General features: G+C 32.9%; 1 protein-coding gene across 5 annotated transcripts in view; it reads right to left on the bottom strand.

The window, feature by feature from the left end:
* Window positions 1-24,433, bottom strand: part of CSMD1 (CUB and Sushi multiple domains 1) — an 883,639-nt gene that overhangs the window by 140,157 nt on the left and 719,049 nt on the right. For all 5 annotated transcript variants that reach the window (XR_014944901.1, XR_014944902.1, XM_015859302.3 and 2 more), the window contains exons 22-26: window positions 14,737-14,906; window positions 9,742-9,898; window positions 5,519-5,710; window positions 2,527-2,653; window positions 934-1,136 (exon numbers count right to left, since the gene is read on the bottom strand). Coding sequence is in view for 3 of the 5 variants with exons in the window: in XM_015859302.3 (XP_015714788.2) it covers window positions 934-1,136; window positions 2,527-2,653; window positions 5,519-5,710; window positions 9,742-9,898; window positions 14,737-14,906 (849 nt within the window). In the remaining 2 variants the exon portion in view is untranslated. The remainder of the gene's footprint in view (window positions 1-933; window positions 1,137-2,526; window positions 2,654-5,518; window positions 5,711-9,741; window positions 9,899-14,736; window positions 14,907-24,433) is intronic.

The raw sequence follows: 24,433 nt of genomic DNA, 5'->3' as shown, positions 1-24,433 counted from the left end.
TTTGTGATTAGCAGACAGCTGAACACACGAATACTAAAGCATGAAAAGATTCTCACATATTCATAGATTAATCAGTTTGAATATTTTACATATCAAGACTGCAGTGGTCTGCTTATGGCCCCAAGGAGACTAAATAAATTAAGCTCTCAGTTTTAGATGAAATATTTTAACACTTACATTATATATTCTTTAAACCCTACTTTTTATTCCTTTAAAAATAAATAAATAAATAAATAAATAAATAAATAAATAAATAAATAGAAAGTTCTTCTTGCCAAGCATTCTACTACCCCAAGCAGGGTGAATGAAATTTTAATATCATTTTCCCATTACTTGAGATGAGACATTCAGTTCTTCATCACTAATCTCAGTTAACTCCAGTAAGATACACGCTGCAATTCCTAGCAAAATCACTGAGTACAGCCATCAGGTATACTAAGATGACAAACTCAGTTCTTCACCCTTAAGTCCTCAAACCGTCTCAGATTCACTAGAAGTATTACTGAAGGTCAAAAGAATTTGATTTGGCAACATGTCAGCAAAAAGTTTAAATATTTTCCTTCTTTGAATATATAAATATATACATGAAATTATACCTTTTTCTTTTTGTATAAAGTAACATAAAATATTTGCTAACACAAATTAAAACAAACAAACAAACAAACCACATTTAATTTCTACAAATGTGGAAAACAACAAGAAATTGCTTGAAGAAGTTACATTTTACATATGGTAAAAAAAAAAAATACAAACAATGGACCCTAATTGTACTTTCTGAATAAGGATGTAGAATTATATAATTTTATATAATTTTGTTTTTTTTCCCAAAGACTGAGGAAGCTGTAAAATGAGAAAAAATTCAAGTATATAAGGATAATACATACAAATGTTGTAAATAATGATTGATATTAAGATGCAAAAGTATTTACATACTTGAAAACTGGATGGAGAAGCCTGATTTGCTGATGAAGAAGTCACTGTCAAACTGTAATGTCAATGAATTGAAGGTGCTGTGAATATCCTCTGGAAGGGATGAGCCGCTCCATTCTTTAAGCAATATGTTGCTCTCAGTGGGCCCATCCCATACCTTCAAGATGTCATGAGCAACTTCAGTGTCAAAAACAATAAAATGCAGACTGCAAAGAAAAAGTAAAAGCCCTGTACATTACTCATTACATGTAATTACAAAAAACTCAAAGCAATCATTCCCAAATTTTTCTTGGTTTAGAGATTCTGTTTATGTTTCAAGACTGTAGAAGGTCTGGTTATCCTAGAATATTTTGTCTATTTTTCCTGTTGTGTGAGCTGATTGAGAAAGATTTTCAAGAACGCTATGGCACTTGGAAGAATCTTTGTATTAACTTCAAGTTCTGACTGTGTACTTTTACATTGAAGGAATTAAATAGCTAAACAACAAAACCAGGTTTTGTTTGTTTTAGACAGTTGTATGTTGATATTCCTTCATTGCATTTGATGTCAATTGGAAATTACTAATTTGTCATTTAAATGTAAATGGTATATAAAAATTGCCTGTGATAGGCTGAATTAATTATATGGCTTAATGAAATGGGATTATTAAAAATCAAAAAGGAAACACAGAAAAATACTTTCCAGTTGATATTTTTTTGTTTACTTCTAGTGTTTTGTTGACTTAATTTTAAAACAAATTATTTTCATTTAAAATATTGTCCATAGAAAATGAATAATGAAACACCTTACTATTTGTGAGCTTTCTGCACAAAATAAAACACAGTTAACACTGTGAAGAAATATATCTCAGCTGAATATCATTAATTATGTCAGTCTCTAAAATTATTTTAATTACAACAATCGCTATTATATTCATTAGGTGTTAAAAAGTTTCTAGATTTTAGGAGCAGAGCAGGAATAGGAAATGAAAACCCTGCCGAGTTGTTTAGAAAGCACTATAGAGCTCCTATTCTCTGATACTCTTGTTAATTGTAAAAAACTCATCAAATATCATGAGAATTCCTAACGTAATCAACAAGAACCAAGAAGCCTGATATCCAAGAATTCCTGACAGAGACTCAGGCACTTTAAGATTGCTAGAGGTAATTTACTTGTGAAAGAAAGCCTTGAATAATTATATTATATTCACAACAAATTATTTCATTGAATATGACAGTAAGATTAAAAAAAAAATAAAAAAATGTGACATTACAGTGACTTATGGGAAGAATTTTGAAAGCACAGCTGACACTTCAGCTTGTTTACTGTTACAAAAAGGCATAACAGCTCTGCCATACCAATGATTTATAACCCATGCTATTCAAAGGAATTCACAGATAAGTGTCAGAATCCCAGGTATTCCCAGTACAGTTCCGGTATTGAGATTCCCTGGAGGAATGGTGCTCTTAAAATGCCAGAATAACAAGGTAACAAAGGAGTTAATAAACAAACGAACAAACAACAACAAAAAGAACTGTAAAAGATCAAGAAAATGTATGGCGTAAAGTATAATTAACAAAATACAGAAATAATTAATGCTGAAAATTAAGCATATACCTTATTGTCTTTCCTGGATCTGCTTCGACTACCCAGGTACAATGAAGATTATTGTCATACGGTGCTGGGTAACCTGGGGACAAAATGCGCCCCGATGTAGCAGCATGAATTCGACCACCACATTCAGCTACAAAATAAATAAGGATTGGTATTATTATTTGAAGATCACAGCATTTTGCACTTTCATTTTTCATTTTTCTTTCCACATTTCTATATCTTCTAAAAAGTAACAGGTAATAACATCTCTAAAGAAGTATTATAGGGCATATAATAAACTAGGACACGTACACAAATTAAAAACACACATATAATGATTTTATTCCTTCCCAGATGCAAAGCAATAAATCACACTTCTGCAATTAAGATGCTTTACTAAAAAGATACTTTAAAATGAAGATTACAAAATCACAATTTTAGTATCAGTAAAACAGCAGAAAACATAACATTTGAAGGTTTCAGAAATGTCTCACCAAATATGTTTGTGTTTTCTAAGTAACACTGAGTGCTGAAATACAGATTTTACACAGTTTCATTATGTATTTAAAATCATTTTTTTCCTTGTACTAACATGAAATTGCTTTCAGCTTAATGGTTTCATGTTACTTCTCCGTACCTTTAGGTTTAATTACATCATAAAGGAGTTAGATATTGCCTCGTAATTTACTTAGATATTTGCGAATTTAAATGCCATATTCCCAGCAAGCAAGAGAATAAATCAGAAATCTATGATTTGTGAGTATAAAGTGTCTGGTTGTAAGCATTTTTATTATCACAGCTATCTGAAATTTGTGGAGAGACTTATTGCTGTGCAAAATATCCAGAATTAAATGTTTACATTGCTTATTTAGAGCATTGTGTCATTGTGTGGCCACTATAAAGCTGTGCACTAATGAAACAGGAAAACTCTGTAACAGTAAGGTACTTTGTAAAGAAAAAGAATTAGCGTCTCCCCTGTTAAGAAAAGTAATGCCTCTGATGTCCTATCTTATTTACCCTAAACAGAGCAGATTCACAAGTAGTGGCACTAAAAAACATAAGGCAGAACAACTGAAGCATAACTGTCTATCACAATGTAAAGACACAGAATTAAACCGATTTTACAGGGGGACCAAATAATTTGTCAGCAACAACTCCCAACAAATAGAAAGTCCAGTGCATGCCACTGAGCCACTGCTGCCAACCAAATTGCTAAAGGGCAGAAAAATAAACTTAGAGGAAAAGGTGAGTGATTTACTTACCTACCCTGCTGTTTCGGTCACTCACAACACAGCATATTTTGAGGAGCACCACAGCAGAAAGCTACTCTAAAACATTTTTTTCTTATTTTTTTATTTTTTTATTTTTTTCAAATATAACAATTCTGTAAGGTTTCAAGTAATTTTAATTATATGACCTCAGAATGTAATATTTGCCATGACAGCAATTGGCAAGTAAAGAAATAATTGATACACTTCTTTACCAAACAACTTCTTTGGAAGATAAACAAGTGAAATCAGAATTATTTAAACTTGATAGTTTAACTGGAAAATAAATAAATAAATAACAAAAGAACAACAAAAGTCCAACCAACACTTACAAGCAAATGAAAAACAAATTTTCTACAGCAATTCTGAACAAAAGTACAGAAAGGTAATGAGTATGCAGTAAAATCACATCAAAGAATATGCTGCATTATATAAAGAACTAAAACTAATAGAATTGAACTAGCACTCAAAAAAATAAGAAGTCCTAGAGTAGGGATTACAGGATTTTATTTTATTTTTTCCCCTTTTCTCTTAGAAAATAAATTGAATGCTAAATCAATGTAGCAGTGCATTATCAAAGATGAAAAGGTGTGGAATATGTTGACTATGTACAAAGGCTGGAATGACTGTAAAGACAATGATAAATGTAAAGGTTACTGAATTTGTTGTCATTTTGCTTGGACATATTGTATGATTGAGATTTCAACATCCCGAATTTAGATCAGAAGACAAATAATCAGTCTAAGGAAGGAAATTGGGTAGACTTTTGAATTTATTTGCTTAATAAATTTGAAACTGATTCAAGTTCTTAGTTGTTGGTGAAAATAAACACAAGAAAAGACTCCAGAAAATGAACTTAACAATTTTATTTAAATTAAATGGGGAGATAGGCAATGGTAGGGCAAATTAAGAGTTCTCTCTTAAAAAGGGCAAACACTGATGAAAAGAACTATACTCAAGCTGAAAAGCTTGAGAATGTATAAGAACACCTGCAACGTCTATTGATTCAAACCTGAAAGTTATTTTGAACTGTCACACACACACACACGTGTATATATATATAATGAAAGAAAGCCTGCACTTTTTCAGACTGCAGGTCTGTGAATGTATCTAGAAGGAAGCAGCTCCTGGAACAGAAAATGCTGGAAAAGGGCAACAAGTAAGGATTCTGCAAGTCGGATGAATTTGCTGGAACTAGTCAGTAGCTTACCAATATCACGTATCAGATTCAAAAGGTAAGCATTAGAAAGCACACAAAAATAAAGACTTTCTCAAGGACTCATGGCAACATCATCTGGAAACCTGAACTCAGAAAGCCACTGGTAATTGGTAGACTGGAAATGGAAAACTGCCTAACAAAGGTACTAATGGACAACAGCCATACTGATGTTCAGATGTTTTCTATGTCTCACTCAGTACTTCCCTAATGTTTGTGATAGTTGTAATGAAACAGTTTTAGAGACCTGTTTCAGCACTGCACAGCCTCATCATAAAAAGCAGCAGTCTTTCTTTAAAAACTGGCCTAGTGACAGATGTATTGCCCAACAGTTTTCTGCCATTACTATATAGCAATCCATTAAAGAACCAGAAAAATTACATTTGGCTACCCATGGTAAATTGTTACTTGAAACTTAAAGTATTTATTGTATATGTCATTATCATATAAAATATAGAAAGTTATTTGTGGTTTTTTTTTTTTTTTTTCCTGAAGCACCAGATATATCTTTCACTACAACAAACCATATTACCTATGCATGTAGGCAGAGGTTTGTCCCAGACTCTCCTGTCTCCACTTAAGCAAGTCATAATGCCACTGCCGTGCATTGTATAGCCAGGATTACAGCTGTATAAAATGACGGTGTCTACGAAATGTCCTTCATCTCGGATCTTGTAGCCATAATTTGGTATGCCAGGATCTTCACACTTGACTAGGTCAAAACCTGAAAACAGAAGGGGGAAAGGAAAAAGAAGAAAAAATAACACACAAATATAAAATACCAAATAAAATATAATTCCAGTTAATTGTTTTCTCATCTTGATTCAAATTATTCTCTCATGATTCAGTTAGATTACATAAATCCAGAGCAACCAAAGATAAATTACATGTAACTTGAAGAAAATAGAAACTGAGACACCAAGAATTATTCATGTTATTATGACTTTTTTTTCATTGAAGAAATTTTCTAATTTGCACAGTCCCAAAAGAGATCAGTAATAAATTATTTTATGTCATTTCTATTATTACAATATTTATTTATTTATTTATTTCTTTATTTTATTCAGAGGAAAGGGAGCAGTATCAATTCTTTACTTGATAGAGAGTGAGAACTTCACTTCCTTATCTAACCTCTACAGAAACATCAGCAGACCATAGTGGAAATTCAGGAAGCAAATGCAAAATAGATTTATTTATTCTAGCATCCAGACAGCATAGCTTTAGCTTTTCCTCTGCCGCAAATAAATAACTAATACTCTTCTTTTTGACGAGCAGCCCCATTTTTGAGCTATTAACTTGAGGAACGAACAGTTTCCTCTGTTCTTTGCATGAACAGTTTTACTTTGGGCATCTGCAATTATTTACATACTTCTATTGTATCTTCTCTGTATAGTAGTGATAAGATTTAAAGATGTTCTGAACTGATGCCCAGCTTTTGGAGCTTTTTATGAAGAGTCGTTCCAAACTCATTTTTCTCAACTACTGACAGGTTAGTGGATTTTTCTTTTATTACTGTCTTGTCCCCAGCCTGACTCTACAAATTATTTCTCATCTGTGGTCTGTATTTTACTAAACAGTTGCTGTTATAACTCATTATGGAGTTCTTAATCTGGCAACTGATATTCCCTTCAATTTGTTGTTGTTGCCAATTCCCTACATGAGGTCCTTCACTAATAAGGATGTATCAGACATCTTTATGGTAAATAACATATCAATACATAAGCCTTTAAATTTCACTGCTTAATCTGCAAATACTGCCTTGGGATGAAATGAAAAAATACTGTGAAAACTCAAAGCATAATTGTTAAATGTAGAGTATAACAAATGCAAATAGGGCACTAACAATTATTAACAAAAAAAAAAAAAAAAAAAAAAAAAAAAGGCACACATTACATAATTGTAGGGGTTGGAAGGGACCTCCAGACATCATTGAGTCCAACCCCCCTACCAAAGCAGATTCCCTATACCAGGTCACACAGGTAGGTGTCCAGGTGAGTCAGAGAAGAAGACTCCACAACCCCCCTGGGCAGTCTGTTCCAGTGCTCTGTAACCCTCATCATAAAGAAGTCCTTGCTCACATTCATGTGGAACTCCCTATGCTCAGTTTCTGGCCGTTTCCCCTTGTCCTGTCTCCATACACTGCTGAAAAGAGTCTGGCCTCGCCACTTTGCCCCTCACACCTTAGATACTTATAGACCTGGATCAGGTCCCTCTCAGTCTTCTCAAGGCTAAACAATTCTTAAAGTCTGTTTTCCTCTAGGGAAACTAGATAGAATGCAAATCCTATGGAGGTGAACATCATTCACAGGCCTGAATCTTGCACATTCTTTGGCAGAAAAGACATTCTCCCAGAGTGCTGCATTTAGTGAGAGAAATGGTCATGAATCCAAAACTGATGGACATTAACATTTTGTTATGACCAGAGCGTACACTCAGAATGCTATTTTGTGAAGAAGAGGAAACCATATTGATTTCTGTTTTTTGGCTGTCATCTCCATATTAGAACAGAACTGCAGGAAAACATCTAATTTCACAAAATGAGAAAAAGGAGGACACAAAAAAATGTCGAGTGTTCAGGAACTAACATAACACTTCATTTTTAATCCATACTACATTTTCTGGAAGAGAGAAATGAAAAGCCTTTAGAAAGTTAAAACCTAGGTACAGATTGTATGGCAAATAATGGAATGGTTTTCAGAGTTTTATATTAAAGTCTGGAATTAATTTTGCACCTTTCTTTAATATGCAGGAGTCTGCTGTGAGGTAAAACATACTGCTCAGTGATCCAGTGCAGCTACGCACATTCCTAAAGATCATATCTGTATGTATTCCAGGATCCTTCCACTGACTCAGTACAGTGAGCTCCAAGGCTTATTTTGCAGATATTCTGCTTCTATTATATCCTGCACAGGACTGGGGAACCATGAAATTGTTATTGAGAGATAGATAAGTTGCTTCTTAGAAAACAGATGTTTGAATAAGAACAGAGATCAACTTTATGTGATCTCAGAAAGGCTACTGTCGATGCACAGAACTTGGTAAAACCCTTCAGGACTGCAGAAAGTCAAAAGAGAAGTTCTACATGGGGGTACTGTTTCTTACAGTTCACAGCTCAGAGGTACTTCTGAGTAGACTGGATGAATAGTATCATGGAAATAAACATCTGGCACAACAAAAATAAATGAATGTTAAGAGTTCCAGCCAATGCTATGAAGAGAAAGAGCCTTTTCTCCTCAACTCTGGGAAAAGAGAAAAAAAAAAAAAAAAAGTGTTTTACTGAAGAAAGAAAGCAATGATGGGCAGGGATTTGAAGCAGAGTCAGACACTGTCTTTGCTGCAGTCTTCCCTTTGAGACACAGAGGTTGTCTTAATGTTTTAATTACTTGCTAAGAATTTTGGACATATACGTAAGACAAAAGTGTCTTCAAATGATAACCAACAACACAGCAACTGATAAACAGAAATTGTGTACAGCTGAATGTGATACAAGTGAAATTACTGTACAAGTTATCTTTGCAGGAACAATGAGTGATCAGTGCAGAAGTATAGTGCTGAGTTTTTTGTGAACTGTAAAACACCATACAGGACAGAGAGCAGTCAGCATTATACAGAACTCAGTGTCAAAGTACATGTGTACAGTACGTACAATAAAGTGTGGAAAGGCTGTATTTGTTTTCCCCAGTAGCCAAGAAAAGGCAAGACTCAGTAAGTGAACGAGAATTAAACAGCAGTAGTAAGGAAGCACAACTGACAAAAGCTTCCTTGTCTTAAGCTCTCCACATGATGAGTGAACACAGTGTTAAAATTCCTCGAGAGAGCTGTGACAGTGGAGAGGTTAAACCCTGCAGGGAGACCATCCTGCTTGTTATACAGAGACTGCACTGCATCGGTCCTTATTTAAAATTGCAGCCTGGTATTTCTCCTATGGCAATCTTCAAAATATTTTATGGACTGGATTTCCCAAAGAATAGGAGTCATCAATACAGCCAATTCTCAAAGAATCTCAAAATATTCAATCTTCTGTTTGTATTATATATAAATGGTGAAAATAGCTACAGTGCTAGGAAATAACATTAAATTGTCTTTACACTCAATATAAACACCCAGTTAGATATTTGCTATCTTACAAATGTATTGTCTTGAATTTGGCATCCTGAAAATACACATGAAAATTAAGAAACTACATGGTATTTACAAATGGGATCCTCTCATATTAGAGCAGATAGGAATAAATCTCATTATAGCTAACCACTGCAATATGAATTTCTGCAAAATGAACACATAATATATAAATGAGATATTTGGCTTAAAAAAAAATAAAAATAAAAATAAAAAAAATCATAGCTGAAGTAACCTTTTCCTTCCCAGTTCTGACAAAAATAATTAAATCAATACTTAAGAGTAGAATTATAAGATTTACCAGGCAAAGCAGAAAAACAAAAGTGGAAGTGAATGATTTCTGCTTATTGTTCAACTGACTCTAATTCAAAGGGAAGCCACTTTTATATCTTATATAAAAAGCTATGATTCCATTTCTGTGCCAGCAGCTTATGAAAGACAATAATTTGAAGGTAAAGGGTACTTAGAGATTCATACAAGTGAATCATTCAGTGGAGTCAGTGGATTTAGTGGAGTTTCAACAAAGTTTATGTACTGGAAACAAGCTACTTCTTAATTACATTCAAACTGTCGGGTAAGTGCACTATGCAAATGTACAGACACGTGTCAATCAGACTACCTTTGTTAGCTACTTACTTGTATAAGTGAGCTGAAATCCTTGATCAGTTTCAGATCCATTGGTATTAAACTCAATCCACAGGTGATTAGAGGTGCTGTTAAGGATAACTCCCATCATTTCATTCTTGGTGAAGGCTCCCAGAGAACGAGAAGAACTGTCTTTTCCATCATACACCTTGTAGGAACAAAATAATAGCATGAAAATAGATATTTGAGTAAGTGAATCTGCATATCTGAAAAACTTTATACGCTTCCAAAGTTAGCTATGCACTGCAAATTTCTTGTGGAGTTATGTACCACTCTAAAAATACTATTTCTTAGTTATAACGTTCAGTAAAATAATTAAAAAAAAAATAAATATTGTCACCCTTTCAGATGTTTTCAAACTTTTTTCTTCTACAGTTTTGTGAGTTCATCGTGAAGAAAACACATTACTCTATCTTCCAGGGCTTCATAACTAAAGATTCTATTTTCGTGATCATGAACAAAGTCTAATAGAAGTAGAATTTCAGGAATCAGCCTTGAAGTAAAGCTGAAAGAGACAAATTCCATTCTACTCTGTTTTTTCCCCTCTTATATCAAGAAGCAGAAATGATGTATTTAAGACAGTATATCACTTTTACTTCAGACACTGAATCACAATATTTTTTTATTTACCCTAGATTTTAAAAAAAAAGTAATTCTCGTCTTAAAAGGAATTTGTGAGTCTGTTTCCAAAGTGTAGAGATGTTTTACTTACTATGTTATTTTACCTAAAAGTTTCAGTGGAAAACAAAATTAGTAACATTAAACTGTCATCTTTCAAACTATAAATTGAGTGTTCATAAATACACGACAAATATGAAGGGCAAGAATTTGCTAGCAGGTAGAAAATTACTTTTGATTACTGTGAAATCTTGAAAGATATGAAGTCCCAAGTAGTCTTCTGTCATTTTAGTTTGTTTGTTTGTTTTGTTGTTTTTTTGTTTTTGTCTAAAGTATATACACATCTATATATAAATAAATTCCTCTTGAATTAAAAAAAACAAAAACAACTTTTTGCAGATATAAAGTGTTTCACACTTCCCAAATTCATCATGTGGACATTTTAACAAAAGTAATTAATTTGATCCTCTCGTTTCTAAGAGAAAGACAATTCACCCTAAATGCCCATTTCCTTTAGTAACCACACTAATCCAGTGCAAAAGCCGCAACAAATATCTCAAGCTCTTGGTCTTCTTTTCTTCATTCTCACACCTTGTGGTATAATGAGCATTTATCCTGATTCCAGCCAGAAGGAGGTGGTGACTGATTTAGAAACCTAAATTCCCACATCTCAGTTACAGAACATATTTTCCTATTTGAATGTACAAAATTTATGTATGAACAAAATTTAGAAATGCATCTTTTGAGCGGATGGACCATTGAAACAGCATTTACAGATGATTACCAATATTCAGAAGCAGAGCTACTTTCCCAGTAAAAAAACATTATACCTTCAATAAGTCAATTTTTTCAAAGTAGTACATTCATATGTGCTGCTATATATAATAACAAAAAATTACATATAAAAATGTTTTTTAAGATAAAACAAAAAAAAAACCTGTTTCATAAATATACATAAATAAGAACTTTCTCTTAAAGAAGATTTTGTACAATAATATATTACACTATTCATTCCTAGAACAGAACGTCTTTAGAACTCATGCAAAAACTGTCCTATATTAGGGCACGTAGATAAGCCATTGCCATTCACAGCTGTGCTACTAATAACAATATAATGCCTCCAAACTTCTACTATTGTTCAGAGCCAGAATTACAGAATTCTTTCACTGCCTGATTATGCTTTATCAGAGATGGAAATTTACTATATGAAAAAGAAGCCCAATACACTCACTCCAAGATTACTCATCGGCATTCTCATCATATATTCAAAAAATACAGATATATTTTACTCGGTTTCATAGATTCATGTATTAGTTTGAATGAAAAGATGGATTTCTAATTGACTTTAACAGTAAGTTCTCTTTAAAAGAAATAAATAGTGCTTACATAAACAGGACTTTTATTCATCTTTAAAAGAAAAATAATTTAATAACTACAATCGTTGTTTGATGTCTTGCTCTAGTTATTTCCTATGTTACTGACTTTGCAGATGCTCTTGCTACCTAATGATAAGCAAGTTAAATCATATTCTTTGTCAAGATTAATCAAGATACAAATGAAAATACCAAATTATGAAACAAAAATGAGATATTAGCAGTTGCATGAAAGTGGCTGCTGTTAACATTACAGACATAATGTGGTACATCTCTGGTCTAGTGAGACCAGTGGTCAAAAAATATAAGGATCAAATCTCAACCATCCACGGAAACAATTAATTTATTAATTATTATTAATTTATTAATTTATAATTTGTTTTTTTTTTTAAATAATAATTTATTCAAATTGCCCCAGAAAAGGTTTAATCCAAGCCAGACAGATAATCCCAAACAATTCTTGGCCATGGTTTGGCAACTAGCATGAGTTAAGGACTACTCCCAGCAGGTGTCTTGTGCGTAACCTCTGCATAACGTTTGAAGGGCATCTGCCATGTGTGTAACCTCTGGAGCCAGGAACACATTACCACATTTTTATTAACATTGTTACTGTGGTTCATATGCCTTACTCATGAAGGATAAGCTATTTCAAATATAATTCCCACACTCTAATTGCCAAGTACTCTTTTCCCCTGTCATGAAGCAAAAAGGAAGATATCTGGCCAAAGAGCAGAAAGACATGAAATTATACTCAGAACAAATTCACAGTGAGATAGAAATCCTACCGTCAGTTTAAAGAATTAAGAATTTCAAGAGGTTGATAAAACAGAGAGACCAGGAGGCTTAGGTGTCAGCAAGTAAAAAAGGGTAAGCTTTAAAATAATCAGCTGATCTAAATACAGTTTAATTATAAACTTCAAAATTGTCCCTATGTCTTTACTTGAGCTCTGATGTTTATCCCTGTAACTCAAGTTCAAATTTTGCTACATTTATAGAAAGCTTTGCCCGTGACTTACAGTCATTAACTTTGCAGTATATTCTCCTTGAAATCACTCATCTTTACCCCTTCTCATGCATGCAATCTTCCTCATGTCAGAAACACTTTGCAAATTATTTTTTATTCCCTGTGTACTGCTTAACGTCAATATTCGGGTGACTTTTAGATTTCGTACTTGTGCCAACAGCAAACCCAGTCAAACACATGCAGTTCATGCTAGTTTTATGTTTTAAAAGCAAGTAAAGAGTGCCAGAGTACAGGCACAACCTGACTGTCCACACAATATTTATGGTTAAGACATCCTTGGCGAACAGTAAATGCAGACCTACTGACACCTTCACAATTTTTTTTCTGACGGTACAGAAGAGATGCAGAGGCCAGGGACTGTTTCCAAGAGGAGGTTTAAGTGAGCCACCTAGTTTTGTGTTTAATTTAATGGATGTATTCAGACTGCAGAACTTGGCCTTGGGGACAGTAGAGAATGATCACAGCATTGTTTAGTGCTCTAAGATAAATGTATCCAGGACATTCAAGGAAGCTTTATTTCTCCTAAATATTTGTGAGCAGCTGAGAGAGAAATGCTTGCAGCTGCTAGGGTGAAAACACACAGGGAAGAGGATCGTGCTTACTGTTGTTTGTGAAGAAAATTCTCACCATAATAGTGCTAATGTGTGTGCATCTGCTGCCAGAATGCAAAAACACCTCAAAGAAAACTAAATGCTGACTGGATATTCCTAAACCGTAGTTTCACATTCTGATAGAAGAAATATTTACAATTAAACTTTGATATTTTCCTGAGCTTGCTTTGACTGCTTGATCACTTTGACCACGCTTATTATAAAAAACTTCTTCTCCAGGCTGAACAGACAGCTCTCTCAGCCTGTTCTCTCAGGGGAAGAGCTCCATACCTGGGAACATCTTTGTGGCCTTCCCTTGGATGCACTCCAGGAGAACCTCTCAAAGAACAAATTTGTTCTTTTAAAGAACAAATACATAACAAAGATATGCATGCCTGTAAAGACAATACTTAAACAGACAATGCAGAAAATGTATAATTAATATTACCATACATTTACATAAGGAGATAGAATAATAAATAAAAGTATGCCAAGAAAAAATTTGCTTTATGACAAACTTATCTTGAAATATTTGTGGAAAGTACAAATGAATAGAAAGATCAGGTTAGAAACAAAATGCTAAATAAGTTGCTGTGATATCCTGATATCTTCAGTCATCAAGCTACTAACTGAATTGACAGCATTCAGTAATTGAGTATCAATTAAATATGAAAAATTAGAGACATAAACTTGAAAAAGTAATATGTTCAACATTCCAGATGAATGTCATGATTTTCATTACATAAAAGGATATGGCAGCCATTATTTAATTTAAAAAGATTATTATTAAACTGTAGAAAAGTACATTTTCAAAATTTGTAGTTATTTAGGATGTTTCAAAGGTTACCTACAAAGTAAGCCACCTACTGTAATTATAGTTTTAGTCAGTATTAGAGTATCATAGAATCAGACCAACTCCCTGCTCAGGAAATGACATCTAGAGAAATACAATGTATGTAGAGCAACTACAGTAACATATATTGGCTGGCTTCTTTTTATCCAAATGATGAAAATTGAATTATTTTTTCAAAATTGCCTATTATGCACTAGACAAACAAAAAAATAAGAGTATTCTATCAACTATTAAAAACGATCCTTTTTCAAAGCAATCTCAGAGCTACATTTACAAATATCACCATGCACAGCAAAGTAACAGACACACTAGCTTTCAAAATCCAAGTACACATTTTTGGTTTTCCATTCAGATTTATATCCAGTGTAAATATTTCCATACATACAATTGAATATTTAATATCCCCTAAATTCAGATAGAACTTAAATCTAGAGAAACAAACAAAAAAAAAAATGTAACAAAGGACAAAATGAGTAGTACGGAAAGTGCAGTTATTCATATTATGTGAATGTTGAGCACAATATTTACCTTAACTATGTCTCCCTCATGCAGCTGAAAGCTCCTTGCTCTAAGATGGATCCCTTTTCCAGCCTCTGTTTCAATTTTATAGATACATTCATGGTTGTTGTCATAGTTAGATGGAAAATTTGGAGATAACAATGTTCCTTCATTTCCAGAGACAGTTGCTCCACATTCAGCTAAAGAAAACAGACACACACACACAAAAGTGAATTATCCATTTCAAGAAAATACAGGCAGTTTTCAGAAATATTTAGCCTCTAAAATAACTAACTTGCTAAGGATACCTAGGAGAAGTATATTTCTGTAGGAGTTCACTTAGAGGACAAACACCTACCATAGTTGCTAACCCCAGCACTTTACTAGGTTAACATGCACATAAGAGCTTTTATCTAGCACACAATTGTCACTAGGTCCCCCCATATTAGGCTGATCTGTAATTCAGCTCAGCTGAATTTCATAAAAAATTCATAAAATTATTCTGTTAAAATAAGAACTAGAAAAAACAGAGAGATAAAGTAGTTTGGCAATAAATCAAAAGTATTCAAATAGCATTTTACTAGACATAACACACACAGAAATAAATAAATAAATAAACAAATCAATCAATCAATCAATCAATCAATAAACTGTTATTGATATTAGGCAGTGCCAAACAGCTCCCTTCTTTTATTAGGTAAACAGTGGGAGAGTCCTTTTCAGAACCACCTGTAGCATAAACTTAAAGACACTTTTAGCAGAGTTTAAGTTACTGTTAAATAAAGAAGAGTAAAGTATAAGAAGAATGATGTGTTTCAGCCAGTTGGCACAGGTTGTGCTCTAAATAAAGTCTATTCCAAATCTGAAATGTATATTTCATCACAGAAATGAAAACATTCAAAGAAATAAACAAGAATAGCAATACAGTGTCCAAAAAATATTCAAAGTGATTAAAAATGGCCTAAATACACTTCATAAAGGTCTCAGTCAAGGTAACAGTTAAGTTTAATGGTTGGACTGGATGATCTTTTAGGTGTTTTTCAACCTCGGTGATTCTATGATTCTATGAATTTTATTATTTATGCCTCATTTTTCAGTCTAAGGATAAAATATATCATAATGAATCCAGGTTTTGACTTAATCGTCATTCAGACTTTATTGAGAGTTTTGCATACATAATTCAAGTAGGATGACATTAATATATAATCATAAATCAACCGATTTTTTTAGAGAAAAAGAGGTGATTGTTTAAAAATGTCTCTTTCTTTATTTTTTACTGCAAATTTTAAAAAGATCCTTAAGGCTTATAGGACACTATGATATTCATTTTTGGAAGTGTGGATTTACAATTTTAGGTGAACATGAGTATAGTGTAAAGAATCATTCTGAAAATACAGTATGAAAAAACACAAGAAAGATATTTCTGAAAATAAATAAATTATTTTAAACTTATTCAGGGAATTATGCATGCTTCATATTTACATATCAAATATCTAAAAAGCTTGGATTTGAATGTCAGAGGCCTTGACACACATGATCAAAGTTATGTGTTTTTCACTTTTGAAGAGACTGAAGCCAATGAATTATTCTGTACTTTCTCTCTTCAGTAAAAGCAAAGAAAAACAGGAAGGAAAAAGATGAAGTAGAAGGAGGCTGCGAGGAATGCATGAAAAGGTGGAAAGAAAGAGGAAAGGTATAAAGAAGGAAAAAAGCCAGTCTTGGAGTATTTATCCTCTATGTTCTCTTATGTGAGATGAAGAAGGAAATTTACTGTAAAGTGGCTCAGTGTTCTTGATTTAACAGATAAGTCAGAAATCAGTTTCTAATTTAAAGGAGAGATTCATATTCTCCTTTCTTAATAGAAAGCAGAGTGATGTAAGTTAGCCAACCACCAAACCTCAGATAGCTGTACTGTTCAAATTTCAATACTATGGCAGTTTGTATCTGTGAGTAATGATGCTGATAGACAAATCAAGGATAATAAAGGTTAGAATATATATTAATGTAATATTACTACCCTTCTAAAGTATGTTACTTTCTGCAGATATGCTGCTTTCAGTTGCAATCAAGTAGTTATTTATTGAAATTCAGTTACAGTGCAAAATTCTTTTAAATTAAGTCAGCACTCATATGGACAACCTTTCCTATCCAAGTGCATTCTCTAAAAAGTGCATTTTACTTTTTCTCAGATAACCTGAAAATATCATAACCTGACATTTCCTTCTTAATCACACCAAGAGGTTGTTCTGGTTAAGCTTCTCAACACATTTCATATCTGCCAGTAAATCACCAACTTGATCTCCCAATTTCTTTGTCTGGAGGAGGTTTAAAGGATTTATTTATTTATTAGTTTATTTTCAGATAAATGTTAGCCCAATCCATGGAGGATTCACTTCACTCCAGACCTTCAGATCTTTTAGTCTTTGTCTGGAACTTCACAAGATCTTGTGCCCCAAAACCTAAAATATCTTTCATTCATGATCAATGCCCAGATACTCAAAGCATCTTATGCTATAGGGACATCAGCTTGACCTTTCCTTCACAAAGCAATATAGAAATGCATAAGAGTTTAGAAACTTAGAACAGCAACCATGAACAACAATATGCAGCATGAGTGTTCATCAACATGAAAACCCTTGTTTATGAACTAGAATTTTACTCAGTGGTACAGGAATTGCCATGTTATTTATTCTAATAAATTATCTACAGTAAATAGTACCAATAAACGTTTTTCACTGAGTAATTAACACAAGCAACCAAAATATGTGTCACCTAAAATCAATTATTTCTCTTCTGTTGGAATTTTAAGCAAATTTTGTCTTGTTGAAATATTAAACTATGAAATCTTTAAGTAAGGAAGAGATTCAACTAACCCACTTTCAGTAACTGAAAAATAATAATAATAAAAAAAAACAAAAACAACAACAAAAAAAAAACAACCTCTAGTTCAACAGACAAATCTTATTAAGTGATCCTTAAAGATGTCTGTATTCAGCTACAGAGAACTTCATTTGTCATTCACATCTCTACTGTGTACAACACCTTCCAGATTTCCTCTAATTACACCTTTGCTTTTGCAAGATGCAAAATAAATTGAAATATATATTTTCCTATCAACATGGTCAGTGTCCCTTAAATCTTCAAAAAGAAAAAAACACTTGTCACTTTAATTTATATGACATGCATTTTAGGTTATATATTTTAAACACATTATTTGTCAAAACAAAACAAACAGCAACAACAACAACAAAAACAGTAATCCAGAGATTTAGCCTGTTTTGAGCAAAATTATACAAGGGGAAGATACAGGACAACTGTCAAAACTCACAGAAAATGTTTTTTGAGGCTGAGATAAAGAAAGAAGCATATGTTCTGGTAGAAAAAAACATAAAACAGTACCTGATATTGCTCTAACAAGATACACAAAATTAAGAGGTTGTTTTGGTATTAAAGGGGCCTGAGTAACTGAAAAAAGACTATAAGTAAAAAGTTAGAATGATTTAAATATGAATCATTGTTTAAACTATAAAGGAATTAGATTCTAAACACTGAAATAGCACTGAACGATTATGTTCTCTCATGTGAGATACCTAAAGTGCCAACTCACATTAAGTATCCCAGGTAATACAGTTCTCAAATTTGAATGAGAATTATAAAACAACCATTAAAACATTTTAAAGAAAGAAATATGTATGATTATTCCCATTATTATACATTAGATTTTAAATATCTGTATTTTAGGAACAGAAGATGCCTTTCTGATGTTTTCAGTGCATTCTTAGCTGAGCATGAAGAGCCTGAGATAATGACCTTCTTTAAGAACACACTCTTATTTGTGCAGCTAAACTGTGTTCCAACTGAATTGTAATGGATACTAATTCCATTTAACTAACTTTTGGAAAGATGTGCTCATATTGTGACAGAAGTTTGTGCTTTTTGTTTCTGAGGAACAAATAGTTAATCTAAAATCTGAAGTTCCCAACTCCCTGCATAGATTTGTTAGTAGTAGTTTTAAAAGTTAATGTCATCTATGTGGCTTGTAACAGAGCTTAAGCAAGCAAATATGTAAACTAAATTTGCTTTGCATTTATCAGTGCTATGTCTCTAATTTAGACTCAAAATTTGGTAAACCCTGAAAGTTTACAAACTGCAGCATCTAAATGGAAAGGTCATTTGTCTGATGTTGAGTCTATTTTTCAAAATGTGACAAGCAGATAAAAGCAGATTAACCTAATTCCTTATTACAACTTTTGAGCCTCGAGTCTCTTTCAAAGTTAATTTTATTATTTGTTATGGAATAAAAAATATCTACCTCTGAATTCCATGGATAATACTACTAGTGTGTAAGACCTAAACCCACAAGTAAGAAGTTTTAGAGGACATATGCTTTATTTTCAGTAGTTTCTGATTAGCTTGTATAACATTGTTGAGGTTATATGTCAAGGACCAGAAAAATGATGCCTTATTAAACTATTCTTTCATTGTATTGAAGGCAGAGACATCGGTCTGGAACAGGCGCTTGACTCCATTCTTTGTTCTTTTGCTTAATAAAGTCACTTAAATTCTATTTACATAAATAACTTTATTTTTCTTCTTTCATTGTTTCACTTATAGTAGGATAAAAAGGAGACTGTGGAAGGCAGATCTTTTGAAGATCATCAAACACTTCCTGAATATGAACACAGGTGCTATAAAGCAAAAATAAATCCATATTCTTGAAAGGCTTTGAAATACAGTTCATGTAAAAATGTAACAATAACTCTGTTTAATGCAAAAGTTTACTACTTTTTCATACACCTTGCTAAAAGATTCGACAGGATTTTAAACAGATCTTCAATGCAGAGATCAAATAAAAGTAGTATGTTGTCAGTTTAAAGGCTTCCATGTTGCAAAGCCCTTCTACTGAGTACAGAATATCTTTGTTTTTACAAAATAATGCAGCAGGTCATAAAACATGAGAACAAGTTGATTTCAGACAGTTGGTAATTAAACTAATTGACTGATTGAGAAGGCTCTAAAGCCCATGCCTATGCATACGGTTTTAGTATTGCACATACAGTATGATTGCTTTCAAGCACACCTTCATCTACAAACCCAGAAGCAATGCAAGGAGATGAAGATTCCTATTCAGATGAATGCCACATAAAACCAAAGCATATGTGAAATTTGCAAAGCACCTCTGTTGAACTATGCCTTAACCTTTATAATGCTTCATCTCCAATTCTTCAGGCAGACTTTCACCTCTGAGCCCCATACCTTCTATCTGCACATTGCTAGGCTGTGTCAGTGTCTTCATTCTGGTATCACAAATGCTCTTGTTTTCAACATGCACTGGCAAATTCTAAATCACTTTTGTACTGGGTTTCTCCCAAAAAGTGTGCATCATGGATGACTAAATTGTACTGATTTCCCCTACTTCTCACTTTTTGTCCCATTGGTTTTAGCCTACAAAAAAACACCAAGTTTACCTCACTGCAAACCTGCTGGATCAAGCTTTTAAATTCATATCAGAATAAAGTTAGCAACTTTTTACTATAAAGAATAATAGGCATGCACAAACTTAACAAGTCAGCCTGGAACACTCACACTATTGCCCTCTGCTGTTTTCAGTGCTAATAGCATCAAAGACAGCCTGTGAGGAGATTGAGCAGATCCGCTTAGAAACAGAAACATACTACAGAGAAAGCAAGAAGTTGGCTTTGCTGTCATTACTGAAATCATCATTGTTGCCACCACTCTTATTGGAGAAATATTTGTTTGCCCACAGTATTCTTCCTCTTACCAGCTGGTGCTCAGAAATGACTTTTTTTTTTTTTTTTTTCCCCTCTATTTTTTCAGCAAGATAGATTTCAAATCAAGGGATGTCATCAGCAATAGATCACACTAATAAAACATTTACAAATAAGTCTCTCCTTATGTTCCTTAAGCAACACCAGTATCATGGCAGTGAGATTAGAAAATCTTACTTACTGAAACATTGCATTGCAAACAAATGTCTTCACATTTTTCTGTGCCATCCCATTATGAAGAATAATGGAGTTAGAAAGGAAAGACTAAAGAGCACTAAAGTTCTTTCTGAGGTCTGCATATTAAGTTTTCAATCCATATTTCACTGACATAAGACAAAACCCAGGTTCTCAGAATGAATCCTATTATGATAATTGGGGATTAGAGGCAGAATCAAAGACAAAGACTCCCTTTTTTTTTATTATTATTTTTTTTGTTTGCTTGTTTGTTTTTTTGTTAGTCTTTTGTTTTCTGTCTCTCTCTTTCCGGTACTATCTAATAATGGAATATGGAAATACCATCTCTACAGTATTTATCTTATCAGAAGGAAAAAAATTAGCAGTATCCACAACCTCAAAACAAAGAAAGAAGGTAAAAGAAAGACTTAGAACAGTTCTCGTACCTTATGACTACAGACAATTAAAATTTCATGTCCAGGTCACATATTAAGGTGAGTATGCTTCATATCCAAACAACTCCTTCATTTTGAAAATAGATTCAGAATGGCCACTATGCACCAGCTGATATTAGATTCTCAGATTTATACAGACACCTAAAATCTGTAAGTACTAATTTGCACCTTATTTTGAAGATTGACAGTAACACTCAAAATGCTAACTTGAACACATGTCCAGTTTTCTGACAGCGACAGAAAACTCTATTGCACCTGTAAAAGCACAACATCATAAAATGAATAAGCAGGAATTTTCAATGTTATTAAATAACAAATAAAATGCTATTAAATAACTTTACTAAATATGTTCGATGCTATAAGAAATTTAACAAATTAAATGTGACAGCAGTTAAATATGAAGTTCATACAGTGGATCCTGCATACAAGAACATCCTTAGTGCAATCTGAGGACTTATACATTCAATTACAAATGTTAAAATATCTACTTGAGTGGCCCCATGTAGTGTGTTCTCTGCATTAACCACCTAAATATGAATAGCAATTCTTAAGCTTAGTTTGATGCCTCAAAAGCAAACTTCAGATTTAAATTTTATGCTACAGCAAATTTAAAGAAAACAGTGCATGCCAAATCTCAAGGGTCTCAAAGGAATCTCCCAAGCTATTCAGGCTAACAAGGTTCCTACTTATGTTCCAGTCTCCATGGAAATTAAATCAACATTACAGTATTTTAATTGCAATTGGTGGTTTTGCAATGAATACTAACAAAATTGTTAAAGAGAAACAACTTCTTAAGTGTCAGCAATTTATTTTAGCACCCTATCATTAATTATTCATGTATTATTTACTATAACAACTGAACGTGATAAATTAATGATATTAATGTAAGTGTCAGTGAACGATACCACAGTGAGAAATTTACTCACTGTAAGTATTAATGCAGCATTAAAAAGCAAGAGACATGTAAAATGTAATAAAAGAGCAGTGACACTTTTGTATGAAATGAAAACATTTAGTAATTGTTGTTTTCAGCTTTATTCTTGTTTTTCACAGCTTATTATTGAACATTCCATAAAAAAAAAAAAAAGAAAAGAAAAAGAAAAAAAACAAAACAAACAAAAAAAAAACAGAACAATCTCAAAGCCAATTTTATCTTATAAGTAATTTACGCTTTATGATGTGTATACCATACAAGGCTACTTTGAAATGAATAAATCACTGTAAAGATAATATTTTCAAGACTTATTATCCTGGAACAAAATTTAACACAGTTTCTTAGGGAGACACTGAACAAAGAAAATCCAGGCAAACAGACAGAAGCAGCATGCATATTAGGCAACAAAATGGAAATTCAAGTTAAGGAACAGGGAGATGAAAAGCATAGTCAAATTCCCCTTCCAATTCCTATATGATGTCCTAATGCCTAAGAAGAGATCATCAAAGTTCTGCATCTTTACAGACAAAACCAAACTTCTTCTGGTAAGAAGGATAGCATTTTTTGCCACAGTGCTAAGTAGAGAGGGTAAAGACCACTGACATTAGCCAAGGTATTAAGCAGGAAAAATGAAAATTAGTAGTAAATAACATCATTTTTTCTCAATAATTTCTACTGATTCAATTTTGCAGTTAATGTTACTGAATATGATGGAACAAAATAAATTTACCATTTTTTTTTTTACCTAAACTTGTCTTACAGCAAAATACATATTCTGTGATCTAATAAATGTACACTTATTGTATTGTGCCCCTCAGAGGTTGAATTATAAAGTAATTGGGCACTGTACTTCTCACTGTAAAGGTCTTGACAATCAATTTTCGAAACATTTCCTTCAATAATTAGTGACCTTGTCATCTTTGGCAAGTGGGTAGGCAGGGCTGAAATCTTTCAGCTCTGCTCAGAAATATGATTTAGCAGAGGGTTGTTAGAGCACTATGGTTAGGCTGTGGTTGGACTTGATCTTTGAGGTCTTTTCCAACCTGAGTAATTCTGTGATTCAGAATTTTATCAGTACTAAATCTAAACAACACATTCTTACCCATCAGAGGATCATTGTAAATGTTGAAATGATGTTTTATTTCAAAACATATTTAGGTGATGATTTATATTTACATCTGATATATACATTCAAAACTGCCCCTACTTGCCAACCACCTATCTATGAAAATGTGTATATATTCATTCATTTTGTTACATTTCTGCTTTTGCTCACATCTTACCCTTTTGTCACATCAGAGAAGATACCTGCCATTGGTATCCAAAAAAAAAAATAAATCATTTAAATAGTAAGAACTCCAATAAAGCTTTCAGATAATGTAGAAGGAAATGGGAAGTTCATAAGGGCAAGGACAGAGCTCTTCACTGCAGCATGACAGTGAGACCTGTGAACTATGGCACTGAGCTGGAAGGATGTATTTTGTAGAGGGAGGTCAGGGGAGAGTTGCAGAATAGAACAGGGAGTGTTTTCTGCATTCTAGATCTATTGCCAGTCTTGATGGTTCACTGAATGGTTATTTTCAAATGAAAATAATAATAATAATAATAAATCATTTACAGAAATGTTTCTTTTAATTTAGAACTCTTCTGTTTTTTAACCAAAGCACAACTTTACAATATAGAGTGGTAGAAAGCTCCTGACTAAGCTGACATAAAACAAACAGAAATGTAGGAAATATATGTTTAAATAAATAGATTATTTACTTATTTATTTTTAAATATGAGATGTAGGGTATCTGCCTTTATAACAGATTTTCCAAATAAATGGTGTGATTAACATTTAAAAATTCAGTGCAGATGAGAAGACAGAAATACAATTGCAAGTCTCCTTTAGACAGACTTTAACTTTGGAATGGACAGCACTTGCACCTCATTTCTGGACCCCAAAATTCATTAAGCTCCTGAGGCTGGCATAGTTCTGGAGATACGTAAAACTGCATAACCGCCTATAGGCATTGCTCTTGGATCTGTAATCTAGGGGAACCAATTCAGCAAAAGCTGGGTTTTGTCTGCATGAAAAAGTAGTCAACTGTGAAATAAAAGTGAAACTGTAATAGAATTGCATAATTATAGGTAGAGAAAAAATGAGCTATTACTGGAAGAGTAATTTGGGCAATTTTGTTCACAGAAAATTAGTATAAATGTACATAAACATTTTAAACTACTTAAAAGCAAGTGGTAAAATAGGAATAAATTATATATGTGGATGCAGTGTCAATAACAATTCTTAACCACAATTAGTAATCAAATGAGTGTTTTCGAAAAATATACATGCGTTTCTAAAAAACACTGGAATACTAATTGAAGCTATCATA

This window comes from Coturnix japonica, chromosome 3, assembly GCF_054131305.1.
Source record: "Coturnix japonica strain WE chromosome 3, WE-NBRP24, whole genome shotgun sequence".
Classification (NCBI taxonomy): domain Eukaryota; kingdom Metazoa; phylum Chordata; class Aves; order Galliformes; family Phasianidae; genus Coturnix; species Coturnix japonica.
The sequence above is the reverse complement of the archived record's forward strand: the minus strand, read 5'-3'. Positions and strand labels throughout refer to the sequence as shown.